The following is a 21,858-nucleotide window of genomic DNA, read 5'->3' on the forward strand; positions in this document are numbered from 1 at the left end:
CCTCAGCTTTTGGAGGCAAGAATTCATCTAAATGGAAAGGGAGATGGAAATGAAAAATGTGCTTTGGAAAATGGGGGGATTTAGGAATAAACTGTTAAGGGAAGGAGCATTTACCAGCTAACAACTAACCAGCTGTAAAAGCTTCCTGAGCATGACATGCACCAGAAAATTGCCATTTAGTCATTAGTACAGTGGTGACAGTATGTAAAATGGGCAGGGATGTGCTGGATTTCTAGGAATACATGTGAATCACTCCTATGTTCTTCTCTAAAGTGCCAATTTTTATCCAATTTTGTTTAAGGGCTATGTGGGCCTAGATAGGATAAGCAAGCCATTTATTTTAAATTCTCTCCTGAATTCTTGCATGCCCCTGTTGAAGATGGCAGCAAAATGGGCTATTTCAGAAATCCCCAGATGTTCCAGGGTGCTGCATTCTGAAGGCACGAGGAACAGCTGAGCATTTCTGAGCATTTCTCACATCCCTCTCTCAATCTGCAGGCAGCAGACACAGGAATGTCCAGCCCCACTGAGCCACTTCCCTTCAGGTTGAAGCAGGAATTTGCCAGGAGGCAAAAATCAATAGTTAAAATGTACCTTCTTGGGCTTTTTGGGTTTGTTTTTTTTTTCAGTCTTGAATTACATATTTGTTATCCTTCAGTAATTTCTTAAATTTTATCTCCTGTTTTTAATTAAGGATTTTCAGTAAAAATGCAGGTTTAAGCATTAGTTCCACCACAGGAAAAGCTCTCCCAACACCTTTTTTTTACCTCAGAAGATAGGCTGTATGAAGCCATTACCATTAAGATCTGACAAAAACTGGTTTTCGCCATTTAATATGATTTTAATTAAAAGCTGAAGTTGTTTTGTTGTTTCCATTATGGGAAGAAGGTCATGCTGCTGCTTCCAGAGCTGTTGAGGTAATGACCATTAATTTCACCTTCATTAACAACTCCTGTGCCACTGAAGGCACTTCCAGGACTCCAAGGACATGGAAATGGGAGAATCCTTCTAGGAATGCACATCCTGTGTGTGCCCTCCTGAGAGAACCATGGAAAAAGGCAGATAATATTAAATATGAGTTTATAATCTCACTGCAGATATTGATGACTACACTGTCCTTATCCAAGATCAGGAATGTGCCTGAGGATTGCATTACAGAGAGGTAAAATCCTTGGCACAGCTGGATTTACCAGCATCCTATTCTTAGAATTTGAATTTTTCTAAGTAGCTTGATTAAATGAATTATAAACAAAAGTATCATCCAGCTCCCACTGAAGCCAAACTGAATGGACTATTCCAAATTAAGTGTTCTTTGTCAAATCCTATTGTAGCAGAAAACTGCTCATTTCCTAATGTTTAATAAGGAAATTGTATTGCCCAGCACACAAATCTTTATTTTTAACACAAGGATAAATAAAAGCAAGATGAATGATGAGGCTCTGAGTGACCTGAGCTAGTGGAAGGTAGCAGGGGTAGGATGAGAGGAGCTTTAAGGTCTCCTCCAACACAAATTCTGGGATTTTATGGATTACAAAGGAGCACAACAACACCTTATTTCCCACAGATGCAGGCTGTACCTCAGCTATTCTCACTTCTCCTGGTGGAAGCATGAATGAGTCTCTTCTATGCAGACACCACTGTAAATAAAATCTCTAAATAGCTTTGTCAAATTTGAATGAATTTAATCAACAGGCTCAGCAGTTAATTAGGTAGGGACCAGCAGCTACCCAAGCAGAGCAATTCCACCTCCTCACTGAGGAAAAACAGGCAGACCAAAGTTAGAAAATCACTCAGCAGCTTCAGGATAAGGCCCTCAGGTTAAATGCTTGATATCCATTATTTTAGGGGAAAATGGGATCAAGACAGATGGTGTAGATACAACTAAAACCGCTCAGAGGAAACTCAAGAATGCTCTGTGAGATGAACTCCAAAAGAGCCACAGGGAAACACACAGAGCATCACCATCCCTGCAGCTCTTGGTGGCCTGGGAGTCCTCCCTGGGGAGCACAACAGGAAGGAATGGGGGCCATGGATTCCAAACCCCAGGCAGGAGCAGTTCCAGATTTGCACAGAAGGCTGTGAGAGTTGTTGCACGAGCAGGCAGGAGCCACCTTCCCATCCAGTGTCTGTGCTGCCTCCTCTCCCTTCCCAGCCTATCACAGCAATCCCAGATATCTCCTGACAAGGCTCATTACAGGGAAAAAGAGGCAGTGAGGGTGACAAAGAAATGATTCCAACCTCGAGAGAAGAAAAAAGTTAACTTATTAACAGCTGACAGCATCAATTTGCCAGAGTCCAAGTGCAGCCCCAGCATGAGGAGCTCCACTCCCAGCTCTACAACAACCCACTCACACTGGCTTTGGGGACATAAAATGGCCTTCTGTAAGCAGAGGACAACTGAACTATCAATAAAAACACGAGGTGAAATGCAAAGTTCCTGACGTTTTTTTAAACCCTAAACTTGAGTATTGTCTTTATTGCAAAATCAAACCTCCAACCTGAACTGAACTCTCAAATCCACATTGAGCGACGTGACTTATGCATCACCAAAAAAATTCCTTAACATACAATAATCTTCTAACACAGGGGAAAATATGCAACATCAAAACATGTTTGTTTTTTTGGAGCACGCTAATCCTTGGGTTTGACTTCTAGAATTCACTTGAAATATTTGATATTCCTCAAACAACTCGTGTGGCAGAGACAGGAGGTCAGGAACGCGGTGCCTGGTGTGTGATCTCAACCTACATTGCTCAAGTTTAGAAGCAGAGCTCTCCCTTTGGAGGGAAAATGAACAAGGACATACACAAACAGCTGAAAAATTATATACAGTTGGGAGAGGGAGATTTTTCCTGAAGGATTATCATAGCCTAAATATTTCTTTAAGCCCTACCCTACCAGTAGTTGACCCAATATTGTTGGAGATGATGCACTTACTTAAAAATAGAATAATCCAGCTCCACAACTGATGCAGAACAAGGCAGTCTAAAATCTGTACCTGAACAAAATAGATTTCAGAGCTTTTTTTGCCCCTCCCCCTGTATTTTCTGCCTGCCTTCAGCAGACTGGTATCAAACATTTCAAGAGGAAAAGGCTGCTGGTCGCCATTAAACTGGGAGAGCTCCTGCAGCCTGGTTTCTTATGGGAAAAGAATGAGTCAAGGAAGCGGGAGAGGGGAAAAAAAAGGTGCAAGACCGTACAAACACATTTTGCCAAGGAAAACAGAGCAGCAAAAATAGTGGCGAGAAGTTCTGGGAGGCTGACATCACACATTGCTGCTGCCTATTGTCATGAAATAATTCAGATACCAACGTCTGCTGCACGTGACAACCACCACAAGCACCTCCAACTGATCCCACCTGGGCTCAACAGGGAAACTGCAGACAGGGATAGATTTACATCCTAATATTGATTGAAAACTAAATCAATATATTCCTGAGATGCATTTAGAGCTTGTTTTCCTTCATGCCCATAGACTTTTATCCAGTCAGCCATGTGCTGTTCCATGTATTTATCCAAGTCTGGGACACATCAAGGCTTTGCAGGACCTTGTGTGTGGACTCAGAGCATCCTTTCAATTAAGCAATTGGTTTTCCTGTGCTCAGCAGAGCTAAATGGAGAAGAGATTGTAGAATAAAGCCTCCTGCCCCCATTTTCCATCTCAAAGCTTTACTCCTCTCTCTCCAGAAGCAGTTTGTGCCTATCCTTAGATCCTGTGTTGCAAGAATTATGATTCAGCTTCACTCTAGAAGGATCAGATTTCAACAGTTGCCTCATTTGAAATCAGGCTGGCGTGGAGACAATTTGGAGGGTTTTGTGTGGCAACAGAGGAAAAGCAAGATAAATACACAGGAAACACAAGAATAGGAGAGTTTCTGTCACTTTGCAGAAAATGAGACTTGTTCACTTGAGGAAATCACTGGCCAGGCTGCTCTGGGGAGGGACACGGCCAGTGCCACCTGCAAAATGAGCAGGGATGAGCTTCCCAACCTCCAGTGCAGGAAACTTCACCCAGAGGCTGTGACAAATCAGGATTTTACTCATTTACTGAGATTTTTACTGACAGCAGTGACAGGATGAAGCCTGCACACCCTGGGATGTTTGTAACTTATGCTGTCTTTATTATAAAGATGCTTTTGTTCTGCACTTCAACATCTGGTCTAATGCATTTAATTCCTCTGTGCTTTTGGAAAATATGCTGTGGTCAGTGAGGATGTTTAATACATTGCTAAAATATGTCACATGCAGACAGCAGGACTTGCCTCCACTGCTCTCCACCTAATGGCCAAATCCTTGGAACCTCACAGCAAAAGAGTAATTAACAACATCTCTGGAGCATGGAAAATTCCTATTGCTTTTTTGAACAAATAAAAATAAGCTGGTTTTTTTCAGTCAGCTGTGATAACCAGTAACTACTCTCTTTTGGGAGTTACCCCAACTCTACATCCACAGGCTTGTTAAAAATTAGCTCTGTGCACAGGGCTTCCCATGGGTCACACAGCTCCTCCTGAACTTTGGAATAAAAACAGAATTTCCTGAATTTCCCTTTTGCTACCAGCAGAGGATTGCCTGCAAAACAAAACAGTGAAAAGCAATTTTAACTCATTACTTTTTTAAACCACTTTTTACTGGAAAAGTCTCAGGGGACAAAAAATGCCCAACCTTTATTTGAATTTGTTTTGTTCAAATGGTGTTAAAACAATTATTAAAACCTGACTACATTCTAGGAACAGTGGGAAGAGGGACAGAAAGCAACACACCCCTGTTGGAATTTTAATTGTATGTAACTCAAGAATCTCTGTGTTTATCTCTGCTCTGCTTGACCAGTGAGATCTGTCAGTGCCTCAATACCTGTGAACAAGCCTGACTGCAGCTTCCAGCTCAACAGGCAGATCCTGAGAACAGGGAAAGCCTCCACTTCCCAAAGTTACCTCCAGTTAAAACAATTCCCCATCTGTGGAGACAGCTTTGAACAGCCCTAAATCACTGGTCAAAATAGGAATAAAAAGCACAATTCACAGAGCATGTTACAATTGCTGGATTTCACAAGAGCTTCTCATCCTTCTGTCAGAACCCATAGGGATTTTTTTCTCAACTTGCACAGGGAAAATTTTTAAACTTTATTTTATAAAAGAAAAGCCCAGATAGAGCACAGATCCCCAAAATATTTATGTCAGCAGGCACAGAACTTCTCAGTGCCACAACTTTCACTGGGAAGCAACGTCCACCTGGTTGATCCCATTTTACCACAGATATGTACACAGGGACAAAGGGGTTTAGCCTGGAGAAACAGCAGCAAAATATTGAGGAATTTTGATAAAAAACAAAGAGTTTGCCAGTCACCACTCTCAACAACTTGGGTATTGCAGCACAGATCCAGTGTTTGGGCTAGTGGAGGTGTCCCTGCCCATGGAATTAGCCAATCTTTAAGGTCCTTCCCAATCCAAATCATTCCATAATTTATGATTTAATGCCTGACAATGCTCCCACAGCGAGCAGGGCCTCTGAGGTAAAAGCAAAGGTTGGAGCACTTCTCAGGCTGACACTCCTGTCATAAATTCATTTCCTGAGGCAGTACAATTCTGGTGAAATTACTCCCAGGTATCTGACAAGTCTGTGCACGAAGCTGTACAAACATTCCCAGCTCCCACTTCCAAGAGCACACACACACTGCCACAGAGGATCCAGCAGAATGCTCCTCTCTTCCTGCCTCCCTCCCATGTAGGAACTCCAATATTTGATGCCAAAAGTGGCAGATTAAGGAAAACACAGTCACTGAGAGCTTTCAGGTCCAATCTACTACAACCCCAGTCACTGTTCAGCTGTGGAAAGTAAATTAAATTACTGACGTGTCTCCAAATCAGGATTAAAACATTCCCTGGGTTAATACAAACTGTCTCTAATCCAGCTAAGCACAACAAATACTGCACCTTTCTCATTTTTCTTTTCTTTCTCATGTTTCAGCTCCAGCCTTTTTAACTGAGACACTTCCAGCTCCAGGGCTTTGCCAGGAGAGGAATGATGACCTTGGGCAGCTCATTACTTCTGGGGAGAAATCCTGTCCTGTCAAGCTGTCTGAAACCAGGCTCACTAAAAAATAACAACATGAAAATCAAGCATCCCATGCTTTCATGACAATTTTATGTGCTCCATGTTAAAAAGTTGCTGGGTCCTACTAAATTAAGAGCTGTGTTTGCTATCAAAATGAGGAATATAAATCAGGAACAGTGGATTCAGGTGGCAAATAATCCTAAATTGCACTCCAAGCTGAAGAAACAGAACCCCAAGACATCAAGAATTCAACACTGCTGGTGAAGCAGAAAGCAGAATATCAGTATTTGTTCCACACCCCCTTTTCCCAACCATCACTGAGGCAGCCTGTAAATTAAACTGAACACGAGGCAGGTATTCTATAAGAGAAAAACAGATCAGAGCAAAACCTAATTAATTTTCACAGCGTACCATGACTAATCTTAGCATATATGGTACTGGAATAGCAATCACTGAGTACAAATGAAAACAGTGTTGAACCCTGTCCTATTTTTAATCAGATGAAAGCCACAAACCCAGCCATGCTTCTGCTTAGTGCTGCGTTTTCTTCTACCCTGATGGTTTTTACAGCTGGAGAAATGGCTACTTGCAGCATTACTGTGCTGTAAAAAATGACTGCTCCTTCCACTTCTGGGATTACAGTGGAGTGTGTCACTGAAAATGAGGGCTGGTGGAGGTAAGTCAACATTTCCTGGGACATTTAACCCTTTCTGTGGGAGCTGTATCAGATCCTCTGAGTGAAGATGTGCTTTGAAATTCTTGGATTTCTGTGATATCAAACTGTATCTGCAAAGTTCTGTAGGAAGCCAGAGGAGGAGAATAAAACAGAACAAATTCCAAATAAAAAAATTAAGATGGTGCCTGACAGTATTTTTAATGATATTTGAAGGCAACATATGAGGGCATATTTCCCCTGATGATTTCTGCCCTACAGGGCTCACAAAAGCTGTTCTGCACAAAGAACAGCTCCCAGTTCAAAGACTTTCCTCATTTACCAGTGATTTTTTTTTTTTTTAATGCATTAAATAAAAACACTGTTAGTCACATTTTAGCCTGGACATTTTCATATTTGCAATGAGAGCCTGGAGTGTGGAAATGGAATAATAATTATTTCTGATTTGCTAAGCCCAGTTTTTAGCCAGGTCAGCATGCAATGCAGCACTACAAAAACCAGATTTGTTTTGTAACAGAGAAAGGTGCAAGATCTCTCTCCTATCTTCCACTTCTCTTCACTCAGTTTCCCACTTGGGAAAGCAAGAGAAAGGTGGAAGTGGCAGTCAAAATTGTTTAAATGCCTTTTCCCTTTGAGAAACACTCAATACCATATGCTTTATCCAAGAAATAACCTGCTGAGAGGTGGAATGTCCAAGATATCCACTCTTGGAGAACATTCCTTGAGAGCAAAGCTGGTATTTCAAAAGGAGATATCTCAAAAAACCTTCTTTCTTATTTAAAATCCCAATGGAAAAATCAGGATATTCCTCTCTCACTGGCCACTTCTCCCTGACACACTCACACTTCCTACAAACCCTTCTGTGGCTTCCTTTGCTCAACCAGGAGTAAAGCAGCAAAATTCCAGCCTCCAATCCCAATGCAAATAAAGCTGAGCACCACCAGGGATGCGAGGTGGCTCCCCACTGCAGCAGGCAGGAGGACAAGGACACACCTTTGGAGTGCTTCCCCGAAGGCCTCTTGGGTAATGACTCCTCCATGGAATGTGTGGATGTGTGGAGCACGTTTTCCAAACTGTTACTGACACTGTTGATGGGGGTCTCCGACCTTGGAGTGACCTGGAAGGGAAAGTACAAAAATCCATTAAAAGAAACACACAAACATCACACCTTCTCTGGAGTGAGGGATCCCCTGGGAAGGCACTCTGAGAACTGAGGGTGTTACTGCTGATATTCCCCAAGTAACAGTTCAGGGAAGTGCTTTCAGTCAGCAGCTATTCACAAACTGAGATTATCTTGGCTAATCTAAAAAGCTACTTACAGCATAATTCTTTTTTAAACAATAGTCACCCAGCAGTCAACTGGAGAGAGATTACAAGACCTTTAACCTCTGCACACCACACATTTTAACTTTTCCACAAGAAAACTGGGAAAAAGGGCTCTTGGAAAACGTCACTTTCATGTTATGACACTGTGCTGCTTTTGGGTGGGGTAAAGTTAATTTTCTCCACGGTAGCTGGTGTGAGGCTGCTTTGGATTTGTGCTGGAAGCTGTGGATAACTCAGGGATGTTTTGGTCACTGCTGAGCAGGGCTGACACAACGAGGTTTTTTTGGGTCCTTATCCCACCCCACCAGCACAGAGGCTGGGGGGACACGAGGATTTGGGACGGGGCACCAGGGTTTGGGGGACGGGGCAGCCAGCTGAGCACAGCCAGCTGAGCACAGCTGGTCCAAGAGATATTCCAGGCCTGTGGCATCATGCTCAGTATGGAAAGCTGGGGGAAGAAGGAAGCAGGGGACATTCAGTGACCCCAGTACTCTTCCATGACCCATGAGGTTCCCTGGGATGGCCAAGCCCTGCCCAGCCACGGGGAACTGATTCCTTTGCTTTGCTTGCATGTGTGGCTTTTGTTTTCCCTATTAAATTGTCTTTATCCTAAGCCAAGAGTTCCCTCTGTTTCACTCCTCCCACTGTCTCCCCATCCTGATGCCAGGGGAGCAGAAGTGGCTCCATGGGGCTCCATTACCTCCCCAGGGAGGAGACTCAAGGCATTCCCAAGCATTTCCACCACAGATTGCAATGAAAAATTCTTAGCAGCAACACCCTGATTTTCTTGTCTTTGCCATTTAATAACCTGTCATGATCATATTTCAATGGAAACTTCTACACTAACAATCCCCAAGCAGAGGGTTGAAGCATCAAAACAAAAAAGGGTTTAAGAACCTTGAAGAAGATGCTTTAAAGAGGGAGTTCAGACCAACAAAAACACTCTCAGTAACTACTCAGAGTAACTGTGTGACTTGAAATTCAATTGTTACATCTGGAACCAACCTGAGCTGCTGGTAGGGAGAGCTGTAATTAGAATTCCACATGGATTTTTAGCCTGGCACAAATCACAGGAGAAAATGTGCATCTTGCCACAACAAAATTAGTTCTCCTTCACTCAGGTAACTCAAAACCAGCAGCTCCAGGTCCCTGAAAGGGAAAAGGCTCCCTCAGACCCTGCTAACTTGACCCAGTGCCCTGAGCTGGGACAATTTCTGTAGAAAACAATACTTTGCACCCCCTCCCATTCCATGTTGCCGTCAGTCAGCACACACAATGCAAGTCAGAAATAGCACAGCCCCACTCCATACAATTACCTATTGTAAGCTCCATTTTAAGAATGACATTTATAGATTTATACACACTTTAAGGCAGTAGAACAAGTGAAAAGGCTCTGTATACTTGACATCCATTAAAAAAGCTTCTATGTGTAAAGAAATCAATCCACAATGGCAGATGAGTGTCAGGAAAAAAGAGGGCTACAGGTAGCTGCTTTCCTTTTCAGCACTTCTTGACAAAAAAATAAAGTTTATTTTATATATATCAATGCAAAAGTATTATATTTATCTAATGATACACTGTTTCTTCAGCACAGCTTCCCACCAATAACAAAACTTAACACCAAGCTTTCCCTCAGACCAACCAGCTTGGCAGGAGGGTGGGGAAGAGTTTAAATTTCCTTTGCCAAAGTCAGTCTTTAGCTGAGCTTATCTCACACAGCCTCTCTCCTGGAGCTCATTAAACTCTCTCCCTCCAGCCCAGGGCTGCTGGGAGGAAGTTCCAGAGGGCTGAGCACCATCCTCCTGGCAAAGGGACAGCGCAGAGGAGCAAGCTGGGAAAAGAGCTCCGGCAGGGCTGCGTTATCCTGCACAACCAGGTTCCAAACATTCAGAATAATCAGAAATATAAACATGCAGAATGATTGAAGCCGAGTCAGAGCAGCCACACAGCTCCAGAAAACCTCTGAACAAGCAGTTTGTTACAATTTATTGCCTCTTATCTTGTATTCCCTCCTCTCCACTCTCCTTACAACAAGCATCGCGTGCAGCTTATAATTTGCATTTTGTTTATACATAACCTCCATTTTTTTTCCATAAAGATTTAATTTTCCTAGACTTGCTAAGGATTAATTTAGCCCATATGTCTTGTCTGCCTGAGCTCATACTATCTGATCCCGTCGCACATCAAAGCAGTTCCAAATTGGCCTAAAAAAATCACAAAGCTCTGATTAGTTCCAAATGGAGCACTTTGTTAGGGAGCTGAATGGTGTTAGAACCACTGAATCCCACTGCTTAAAGCTTCCATTCCAAATTTTGAAATCATTTTTTCCACTGACTTAAACATCACGATACTGCAACGGTTTGGATTTGTTTAGGGAAAGTGAAATAATGAAAAGTGGTTTGCAAATCAGAGTTCCAAAATAGTAACAGCATTTTTTTATCCTTTTTTTTTTTTTTTTTAAACTTGAGGCCAAGCCAAACAGAGGAACAATAACCCATCAGCTCAGAACTGCAGGAGATATTGTCCTGGGAGGGTTGGGAGAAACACTGGGAAAAGCTTTACAGGAAGGACCTGTCCAAATTCAGCTGCAGAAATTCAGCATCAAGTAAATTCAGGAAGGAGAGTTCTCCATATCTGAATACTCCTGAAATCCCTGGTTTAGGCTCAGCACAAACAGCTACTCAGGAAAAACTGGATTTGGAATAAAGAATGAGGCATTCCAGGGAGATAAGGGTTCAGAGAAGCAGGGAGCAAATTGCTTTGGACCTTTTAGGAGCTGTAACATCTCTGAGAAAGCCAAGATGCCATTAAGGAATAAACATTTGCAGCTCCAGAACTGTTCAAGGCTTGTTGTCTGAGGCATTAACAGGCCACAGTGAAGATGGATAAGTTGGCATCACAGGAACCAGGAATGTTCAGGCCATACATCATAACAAACCACAGGAGTGACATTTTATAAATGCAGGAAGAAAACCATGAATCATTCAAGGTTTAAGAAAAAACAGCATTAGACCTTTGAATAAAAGACTGGATTTTTCTACAGAAATTACTTGAGAACATCAGCAGAAACAGTCCATAAAGAGCAATCAAAACTAGCAGCAAGCCCAGAGTTAAATATTCTGCCTGGTTTTACCCCCAGCACAGCATTTCCAGGGAGAAGGAAAACCCTCTGATGCACCTCTCCATAGTTTCACTGCATTGTTCAGGAATTCCTTCCACACCACCGTGGCCTGAAGCCTCCTTCAATCCCTCTAAAACTGCAAGTGGGTGCAGAAAAGATCCTTAAAATTATTTTTACTCCACTCTAATGGTTGCATCTTTGATTGGAGCAAGCTGGTCTAGAGGAAGGTGCTCCTGTCCAGGGCTGGGGCTTGGAATGAGATGAGCTTTAAGGTCTCTTCCAACCTTGATGATCCTGGGATCCTTTAATCTTCTCCCTCCACAGCAAAGCATCTGGCTCACAGATGCACTTCTGATTTTCCAGATGCAAACCCTGCAGCCTCCTGCATTTCAAGTTAAAGGCAGAATTGAAAATAACAAAGAAAACTAATCACTGCTCAGCGACTGAGGCTCAGAGTGAATTCTTCTCTGCCTCACTCCCCCTTGTAATGATGACAGGATCAAAACTGGTGTCAGCTACTGAGAAGTGGATCCTTCCCAACACAGATTATTCAGAAGGATCACTAAATGCTTCCAGGAGTCACCAGGAAGAGAAACAACTGCTTTGACCCCCATTGCAATGACAAACGTGCCAAGGGAACAGAATTCCTTGCTAGAATTTTGCCATTATCACATTTTTCCCATTTTCACCTGTCATCATCCAAAGCCAACCTTTTTTCCCCCCAGAAGGTTGGTCTTGATGATCTCAGAGGTCTTTTCCAACCTAATTAATTCTGTGATTTCCTTCCCAGCACCAGAGATGTCCTAAGGGGTTCAGATCTTCTTGGGACAGCAAAAAGCAGCTCTAGAAGCTCTCAATGCATTAAAAAGCACACAGGAAAATAAACCCAGGTGCTTCCCACAGGTGGTGCTGCTCTTTCAGCCACTGCTGCCTGAAGTGGCTCTGTCCCAGGCAGTGGGAGTCACTATGGAAAATGGGAAGTCTGGGAAGCTGGGTAACTGTTAGCTTTGCTAACACTGAATACAGCAAAGTCTTTCATAAAAATAACAGGACTGATAGCAATCAAACTTAATGTGGCCAGAGTTTTACCAAAACAGCAATTATCTGTTCCTTTGAAAAATAAACAGGGCACAGAAAATACATGGTTTAATAGCAAAGTATTTGCTGACTTAGTTTGAAGTGGAGCCAAAAATACTAAAAAATAAAAATTTTAAAAAACCCATCAACAGAGCCACTACCCAAAGCACCATGGACAAATGGAACAATGATTCAGGATCTGAGGGAACAAAATATGGATTTCTATACCTGGTTAGGTAAGAAATTTAGGTCATGTATTACACAGGAAAAGCAAACAATATATAGCAGTAATGACTGAGTTAAGTGAGGTCCTGGAGCTCCAAGCCACACAAACACTTTCTCCCATTGATCACACAGGAAAACTTTCCCATGTTTTCAACAATGGCCAGTGATAAATTGAGAGTCCCACAGAGAAATGCTTCTGTCCATACTGGCTTTTGAATTCTCCTTTAAAAAAGGCATTTTTAGCCATAAAGTGCCCTCCAGGAGTAGGTAACACCTATGAGTGAGTTCAGGAATTGGAACAGTGACTCCAGGGGGTAAAAACCACTCAACTCCTGTCCTGCCAGGTTCATATTACTGAGTATTAACAGCAGCTTATTTGAGGTTAACACCCAGGCCTTTAACGTGGTGCAATCCTGTTGGCAACAATGCTCCAGGAGAAGTTTGGCAAGGACACAGCCCCTGCAAGCTCAGGCTGATTCCCACCACAGGGACAAAGTCAGGTTTTTAAGTAATCTGAATAAAAATGCATTGCTGACACTCAGCTGTCAGTCTGACACCACATGATTGTTCCTCAGGCTAAATCCAAGTTGGAGACAAGAGCAAGTAATGCAGGGATGTGGAATTCCAAATGCACTGAGACAAGCCCAGGAGGGGCAGGACTGAGCCAACACCATCCTCTTGGTAGTAGCAAGGCAGTCTTGTGAAACCACTGCCTCAGCCACCAGTCCTGCATTTACTCACATATCCAAACACCTGACTGCTCTCCCACCAGAAGAAGAAAATTCCAACCTTCTCCTTTGAAAGATTCAGGCTCTTCCATGAGGATGTTTAAGAAGTGCTCACAAACAGCCCCCACTTTCCACATACCCAGTAAAGAGCTCACCACTTAAATTTACACATATTTAGTTGCTATGGTGGACTGGGACATGGATGCAGCTGGAAGTGTTTGATTTGTGTAAAAATTCAGGTGGTTCCAACAGTCCAAATAAGCTGTAAGAGCCAGGTGCCTCCATGTTTCAACAGCTACAAAATACACCTTTTCTCCTAGAGGAGGAACACAAAGGGTGAAGAGGCAATTCACAGGGAAATGGGATAATGGATAATTGATCAGATGGTTTTGTCCTGGGAGACTCTCTGGAATGAAATGAGGCATGTGGTACTTAAACACCACAGGACAATCACACACCTGCTCCAAGGCTCCTCATGAATTCAGGAGAACAGATGGACAAAATAAATCTGGGCTGGATTTTATAGACTAATTTCCACTAAAACCCCTTTGCTTAAAGAATGGTGAACACTGATACTAATAGGAACATAAATCTACCACAGAGGTACTGGACTCATCAAATCTGAATTTTACAAACTGATCATTCAAACCACCTCAAAATCAAAACAAATCCCTGCTTCTCAGCAGACCTTGGAACAGACACTGCTGCTCTACAGCCCAGCACTGATGTACAAACCTGACCCTGTTTCTTCATCTGATGCCACCAAAAGCCAACCACCCCTGTCTGTTCTGCAACAGCTCACAAAGAATTACCTGACAGGTCACAAATCCACTGAATTCTAGTTCTCCCTCCTTCCCCTCCTCAATATTCACTGAAGTAATGGCTTGAGTGTAATAAAACTACTCAGAATCATGGAAGCACAGAGTCATTAAGGTTGGAAAGGACCTCTGAGACACCAAGTCCAACCATGATCACCACTAAACCATATCCCCCAGTGCCACATTCACACATTTTCTGAGCACTTCCTCAGATGGTGATTCCACCACTTCCCTGGGCAGCCCATTCCAATGCCTGAACACCCTTTCAATGAAGAAATTTTTCCTAATATCCAGCCTAAAATTCCCCAGGAGCAGCCTGAGGCTGTTCCCTCTCCTCCTGCTCCCTGGAGCAGAGCCCAACCCCCCTGGCTGTCCCCTCCTGTCAGGAGCTGTGCAGAGCCACAGGGTCCCCCCTGAGCCTCCTTTTCTCCAGGCTGAGCCCCTTTCCAGCTCCCTCAGCCTCTCCTGGTGCTCCAGACCCTTCCCAGCTCCATTCCCTTCCCTGGATACCCTCCAGCCTCTCAATGTCCTTCTTTCTTCCACTTATGGTGATAAAAGAAGGCAGCATTGGAGAAGAATTCATAATACACATGAAAAGTGTTCACTTTCACTATTTATCATCAGGACTTGGCAGGTCTGTAATTAAAATCAAGACCTTGCTCTTAAGTAACTGATCTGATTATTTCTGGATCACTTCAGCTATTCACAAAACCCCTTTAACTCTGTAATTGCCTGAACACCTGTTAAAAGGTTCATCCCTCCCAATGCTGATTATTGGATAATTATCCCAATGGAATCAATCGAAAAATTCTGGTTCAGCATGAGGCAAGAGCGAGGAATTTAGAAGTTTGCTCATCACAAACCCCATGCAAAGGAACACAGATCTGAACCATAGCAACAACCTTTTGCTTGAATTAATACCCATTTCAAACCTCAGGAGAAACAGCTTCAATTCAACTGGCTCCAAGACTGAAGTCAAATTCGAGTGGAAGTATGACAATGGTTCTTGTTTCCACAGACAAATTAGATCCAGCATTTCTATAATAAAATTCTGTGGGCTCTGAGAATCTTATCTATGTTCTTGGGACTATATTTGCTTTTCTTAGGGATAAAAGGCACTCCAGAGCAAATAACTGGAGAGTGGAGTATTTGAATATTAAAGATGACAGAAGAATCCCAGCTCTGCCCTGCCAGGAAGAGGCAGGGCTGTACCTACTGTCACTGAAGGTGACAGGACCCCCGTTTTAGCAACTCAAACATTTACAAACCCACTAAACCAAACGGTTAAACACTTCCAAACAAGGCTGCTGTTCAGCACCTTTGAAGTCAGCCCCTGGAATGCCTGTGAGGTGTGGTTAACTTCTGCTGGCTCTGCCTCTCCACTCTGGATTTCTGCAGGATCTCCTCCAGCTCATGCACTGATTCCATTAAAACAGTTTGGATCTGGTACAGTCCAAAGCATCCAACACCTTCCAACAGGAATCTTTATCCCACAAGAACGAGGCTCACTTCAGTGTTGCTTCACTGACAATTAACAGTTCCGAGGTAATTAGTAAAAAAAAAAAGAGTAAATTAGGAAAGTGAAGTGGAATGCACTCTCAAAACAAAAACTTCATTCAGCCCGTGCAAAAATAAGTGGGAAAACAGTTCATGGAAAAAACATCATCATTATTAGCTCAACACACATTTTTTTGGCTGCTCTGTTCCTGATGTTTGGGTGCACAGTGCATCTCCCAAGCAAACTCCTAAATTCAAGTTCATCATGTACCATACAATTAGGCAAAGTGAATTTGGTGCTAATTGATATTGTTACTGCCCAAGACCATTGTCTTGCAGGAATTCTTTTACATGTAAAGCTCATTTCTGAAAATATTGCAGGTTTGAGACTGAACCATTTTATCACATTTCAAATGAAATCATGAGTCAGAAAAGAGCCAGAAGGGGAAGCCTCACATTTCTGAAGTGGAATATCAAGAGGTGTGTGCAATCCATGTTGCCTGGAGTACTCAAAATTCTCAAAGGACATGCAAAAGACATGCAGGGCTTGGCAATGTCACCAGCTGGAAGCTACGAGACCTGTCCCTACAGCTCCTGAGGTTGGATTCATGTGGTTTGGAAAGTGAGATCATTCTGAGATAGCAACTCCTGATACCAGTGAGTAAACACTAATCCCAGCCAGCAACTGCTCTCATCTGCTGAATCCATGAAACACCCTCAAAGAGGCTAAAAATTAAGTTTGTCATGATTTAGTCTATCCCTACAAAGCTCAAAAAAAGCCATAAAGGCAGCTGACATAGATCACTTAATAGCTGCACTGCTGTCTCTGTGAGGGCTTGACGACTCAGTTTCAACCCAGCAAGTGATGGTTTTTTATAACTCATCACTCCATTGGTGAAATAAAAATATCAGAATATTTCTCAATGGAGTTATGTCCATTCATGCTCCTGAGGCAAACAGTGCAGACAGGTGAAAGTGTTTGAAATGGATCCCTCAGAGCAGCTCCATAGCTCTCAATATACAGCCTTGAGTTCTTTGGAAGTTTTAGAGGAGCCTATGGAATTAGCATGAGTGAAAAATAGTACCTTATGCTATAAACTTGAAATAGCCATTGGTGCAGTATTTGGAAGCTGACTGGGCAAGAACCCTCCTTCCCATTCACAAGATACCAGCCTGAAACAACCACATAACTATGGTGTCACTGCCCCTTATTTCACTTCAGCTGCAAGCAAACTGCACTCAGGGTGACTATTTCTGACCCTGGCTCTGCAGCTGAACCCCCAGCCAAGTCAGAATCATCATCACAGAATCATGGAATGGTTTGGGTGAAAGGGACCTTAAAGCTCATCTCATTCCAGCCCCTGCCATGGTTGCTCCAAGCTCTGTCCAACCTGGCCTTGGACACTTCCAGGGACCCAGGGGCAGCCACAGCTTCTCTGGGCAGCCTGTGCCAGGGTTTGCCCACCCTCAGAGCCAAGAATTCCTTCCTAATATCTGATCTAAACCTACAGCTCACCACCCTGACTGCACTGAAGAGCTCTTGTCAGAGCAGAGCAGGTGCTGAGTACCCAAAGCATTCTCTTATTTCCCTGGTTTTACAGCACGACCTCAATGAGGAGATGAAACAACTCCAGGAAACAGAGTGACAGATTCACTAATAACTTCCCTAGCTCTGAAGTCCTTAGAGTTACTGACAGTAGAGCTCTTGAGAGGGAAAGTCAGTGCAGAGATTCACATTATGATGTCCAGCATCCATGTAGATCACAGAATTCAAGTTCAGATTTGTGTTTCCATCTGCCATCCACCCTAGCAGAGAATCACAGAATCACTGAGCTTGGAAAAGACCTCCAAGGTGATCAAGTCCAACCTGTGACCAATCCCCACCTTGTCCCCAGCCCAGAGCTCTGAGTGCCACCTCAGGAATTCCTGGGACACCTCCAGGGATGGGCACTGCAACCCTCCCTGGGCAGTTCCAATCCCTGACCCCCTTTCCATGGGGAAATTCCTGCTGCTGCCCACCCTGAGCCTGCCCTGGCCCAGCCTGAGGCCGTTCCCTCTCCTCCTGTCCCTGTTCTCTGGAGCAGAGCCCGACCCCCCCGGCTGTCCCCTCCTGGCAGGAGCTGTGCAGAGCCAGGAGGGATTGCTGGGATGTCTTGGGCAGCACCAGGAGCTGGACTCAGTGATCTCTGTGGGTCCCTTCCAACTCAGGATATTCCGTGATTCCATCCTCACAGACTCCAAGGCAATGTAGAGAGGGCAGCATTTTCCCTCCTATTCATAAAATGCTCATTTTATACCATCAGGTAGAAACCATCAATCTAATAATTACTGACCTACTTAAAGCTAGCCACAGCCACCTTTTCCTGTAAAGTTAAGGTTCAGATAAGACAAGAAACATCTGAAAAAGCACAAACAATACATGGGCAGCTGTTTTAAGCCTCCTCATAGTCAGCAACTGCAGGCAGTAAAAGGAAACAGCAAAAAGCAGTTTGCATCACTGACCACCTTCACCTGTGCTCACCTAGCCCAAAGCAACTTGAGGAATCATGAAATATTCACAGTAAATTTGTATCAGCTGTTCAGTCTCTTCACTGCTAAACACAATTTGATTTTGAGATATTTCACTGTTAAATGTGAAAGAGGAGATGGAAAAAGGATTGCAAGGTCCAATCCTCTGGAAAAAGTTATAGCTAATATCAGGTTGGGGCATATTTTAATAGGGCTGGCTAAGCAGAAGCAGCACATTCCCATTTTTTCCTGCAAGGAGAACAAAGAGCACTGCTCAGATTTCTGCTGCATCTCCCTGACTAAACAAGCTAACCAGAAATCAGGAATTGTAACAGTAGGACAGGTGCAGTTACACAAGAGTTACACCCTATTCCCACTCTCCCAAGGGGGAAGCTGATGATAAATCAGCCAGTTCACAACCAGCTCCCTGCTTGCAACCCATCTCACATCCACACCATCCCAGCTTCCCGAAGTTTTCCAGGACCTCAAATGGTGAGCATTTCTCCAGTTCCTTGAGGATGAGCTCAGAGAGGAGCAGAATTCCCCCATTTAACACCCAGCTTCCAGCACCAGCTCAGCGTGGCTAACCCTGGAGTAAAGCAACAGGAGCCAGGGGGAAGTGCTGGCACCAGGGAGGGAATTCTCCTCCAATTCCAAGCAGGAAGAGCAGCAGCCCAGGGCAATCACTTTCTCTCCACATCCACATTGTTTTTTTCTAGGTGATGCTACAGCACAAGGATTGTCACAACATCACTTGGTAACACCTCAAGGACTCGGTGTTGGAATTTATTTGTGCATATTTAAACAGGGCTGAATGAAGAACGAGATTGTTTTTTCCACTTGCTTCATCCAACTCTTGGTTTAAGCCAACTGCTTACTCTAAAAGTAACAGAATCACCCAGTCAATAACAACAACAACAAAAAAATAATCTTAAGGAAATCTGCATCACTTCAAACAAAATGCACATTCAGAGACTGTGAAGGCAAAGTCACCTTTGTGTTTTCTCTCACTACTCTGTACTTAGCAACCAAGATTCTTCAACACAGAATCTATAAAAATGTGCTTTTCAAAGAGACAACCCTTCAGTGAGCTCAGAAGAAAAGAAAAATCAAACGATCCTGGCTGCCTTATTCCTGGCAGGAAAAATGGCAGGATGGATTCTCCGTCCATCTTAGATTGACATAAAGAGTGCTGGAGTTTTTCAGCTCCATAAATCCTGCAGCTCAGAAAGAAGACTCTCAAAAACCTTCCTGCCTGATTTTATCCTTTTTTTGGCTTGTCTTATTTTGGGGCAACTTGGATATGATTTACAGTGTTTCCTTTCCAACTCAGGGTCGCTGCATCATTTGAATAAGAGAAGCTGCAAGTAGTTAAGTATCTGAAAAGAAGCTTTTTTCTGGTTTGAATTATACCCTTCTACATCCTGTGTGAAATGGTCTTTCCAGCTATATTTTATCCACATGGAGGTTTCAGCTGAATGAAGAGGCTCTCCCATGCCTTGTTCTTTCCCCCTTACTACAGGAGATTAGGAACAAGACAGAAAGGGAAGAATAAGAAAAAAATATGAAGCTGAACACATCTCAATTCTACAAAGCAGTGGTGTTTAAAGAAACATGAAATTGGAAGGGAATTTGTATTCAGGGGAAAACTGTGCACAGATTTCTGTCTCAGTCTGGAATTCAACACTCAGTGAAATCTCTACTGAGCCCTGAGAAACAGCTTTATTTAGGATATTACTCCAATACAGGGGTTTTCACAGCTTTTAGGTATTCCCCACCTTTCCAAAGAGCAGGGTAACACATCATCCACCGATCCTCAAAGGCTGCAGCCTGTTAACTTCTCACAAGCATCCTCTAAGCTGGTGTTTAGATTGAACTTTCAAGCGGGTTAAAATCAGGCTTTGACTTCCTAATTTGTAGCGGGCTGAGAGCAATTAATCAGTCACCTATCTAATGACTTGCAGCACATCTTAAAACGCTCCTGTTTGGCCTAACTGCTGGCAACTGAATGAAAGAACAGCAAGTTAATGACGGTGAACCCCGACACCAGGATCAATACCCGAGGGACGCAGAGTGACAGAAAACGACAACATTTCATTCAGCTTAACACCAGCAACTCCAAATGTTTGCCATCACATCCGTCTAAACAAAACCCAGTCTCATCAAGATGCTTTGGACACTGGACAGCTACTCCTCCTTTCCAACTTTTTCCAGGGGGAACTTTCAAGCAGATGCTTTTATCTAAAGATGCTTTTATTCCCCTCCCTAAATCGCCGGTTTTCCATGCAGCTGGCAGGACCGTTCCCCCAGCAGATGCTCTGAGAAGCAATCAGGGAAGGCTTATATCGCTGCTGTTGATCTGCTCGTGAACCCCTTCCCATTTAAATGCCACAAGCTCGTAAAAACTCCATCCATCCCCTCCCTGTGCCCTCAGCTGACCATCCCCATCATCAACCAACCGCCTGCCTCCGTAGCTGCCATTTACCACTGTGCTAAAGCACGGTTTAAAATGAGAGCCGAACACACAGCCCGGTGCCATTCCGGCGCGCAAAAAAAAGCAGGATACCAACCTTATGGCAGCCAGGATAGGTTGCCATGGTGTTGAGGGTAGAGGTGCTGGGATTCTTGCTGGTGCTGGCCATGAGACTCTGGATCTGGGTGAGCTCCTGCCTCAGCACCTGCTTCTGGTGGAAGCTGAACGCCGGGTGGTTGGATGCCATGGTGAAGAGCAACAGGAACTCATCCCCCGTGCGGCCCTCGTTGAGCTGCAGCCCGTAGTTGTTGATGACCGAGTCGATGTGGGTGAGGGTGCGGAACAGGACCCCGGCGGCCTCCCGGTGGGCAGAGCCGAGCAGGGCGAGGGACACCAGGAGTTTGCTGCGCACCACCTCGTCCGTCAGGTTGGTGAGGCTGCCCAGGTCGGCGGGGTTGTTGGCCTTGATCTCGGAGTCGCGCAGGGAGTGATAATCCTTGCGGGCCAGGTCCTCCAGGCAGGCGCCCAGGAAGCGCAGCTCCAGCGGGATGCACAGGTCCAGGAGGCCGCACAGGAACTCCACGCGCTGCGGGGAGGGCAGCTCGGAGAACCAGCGGTACACGCCGTCCCGCTGCAGCCGCGGGCACCGCTTCTCCACCATCGTGCCCCGCGCCGAGCACGCCCCGGCCGGGGCTCGCACACCCGGCCTGGGGCACCCCCGGGCGGGCAGGGCCGGGCCGGGCCCCGCTGAGGGCGGCGCAGGCCCGAGCGCTGAGGCGCGGCCTGGCCGCGGGGTCCCCGCCCGCCGGCGGCCCCGAGGAGGCCGCTGCGCTCCCGTTCCTCCCTCACGGGGCGGCTCCTCCGTCCCTCCGGCGGGCGCCCGGTGCCTCCATCCCCCGGCCCCGCCGGGGCCGCCCCGCCGCCGCGACCGCGGGAAATAATCCCTCCCGGGCGGAGGGGCACGGAGCGGCGCGCACACCCCGCCGGCCGCTGCGCGCAGGCGGAGGGATCCCGCGGTGAGGAGGCTCGGCCGCGAGCGGAGCGGGAGGAACAGGGAGCGACGGGCGCCTTCGCTCCCGGCCTGACCCCGCGGCGGGACACGCCCCCCGCGCCGCTGATTGGCCGAGCCGCCAGCCCGCCCATGGCGATTGGCTGCGGCCGCTTCTCCCCGCCCCTTTCCGCGCTCTCCGGAGCGGGGTCTCGGGGGCTTGTCAATCCTCCCAGTTTAGCCCCGCCCCTGGCGCTGATTGGTCGAGGAGCCCTTAAATAGGAGAGGGGTGGGAGTGAGAGTCTTTTGTGTGTGGCCGCCCGCGGGGGCGGAGGGGCCGCGGCTGCGGCCGGCGCTGCCCCGGGGGGCTCTG

General features: G+C 45.2%; 1 protein-coding gene across 1 annotated transcript in view; it reads right to left on the reverse strand.

Annotated features, from left to right (window-relative positions):
- Window positions 1-21,274, reverse strand: part of ZCCHC14 (zinc finger CCHC-type containing 14) — a 45,947-nt gene extending 24,673 nt beyond the window's left edge. The window contains exons 1-2 of the mRNA XM_053987371.1: window positions 20,595-21,274; window positions 7,718-7,841 (exon numbers count right to left, since the gene is read on the reverse strand). Coding sequence (XP_053843346.1) covers window positions 7,718-7,841; window positions 20,595-21,158 — 688 coding nt within the window. The 5' untranslated portion in view covers window positions 21,159-21,274. The remainder of the gene's footprint in view (window positions 1-7,717; window positions 7,842-20,594) is intronic.
- Window positions 21,275-21,858: the final 584 nt, after the last annotated feature.

This window comes from Vidua macroura, chromosome 11 (genome assembly GCF_024509145.1).
Source record: "Vidua macroura isolate BioBank_ID:100142 chromosome 11, ASM2450914v1, whole genome shotgun sequence".
In the NCBI taxonomy this organism is placed as follows: Eukaryota; Metazoa; Chordata; class Aves; order Passeriformes; family Viduidae; genus Vidua; species Vidua macroura.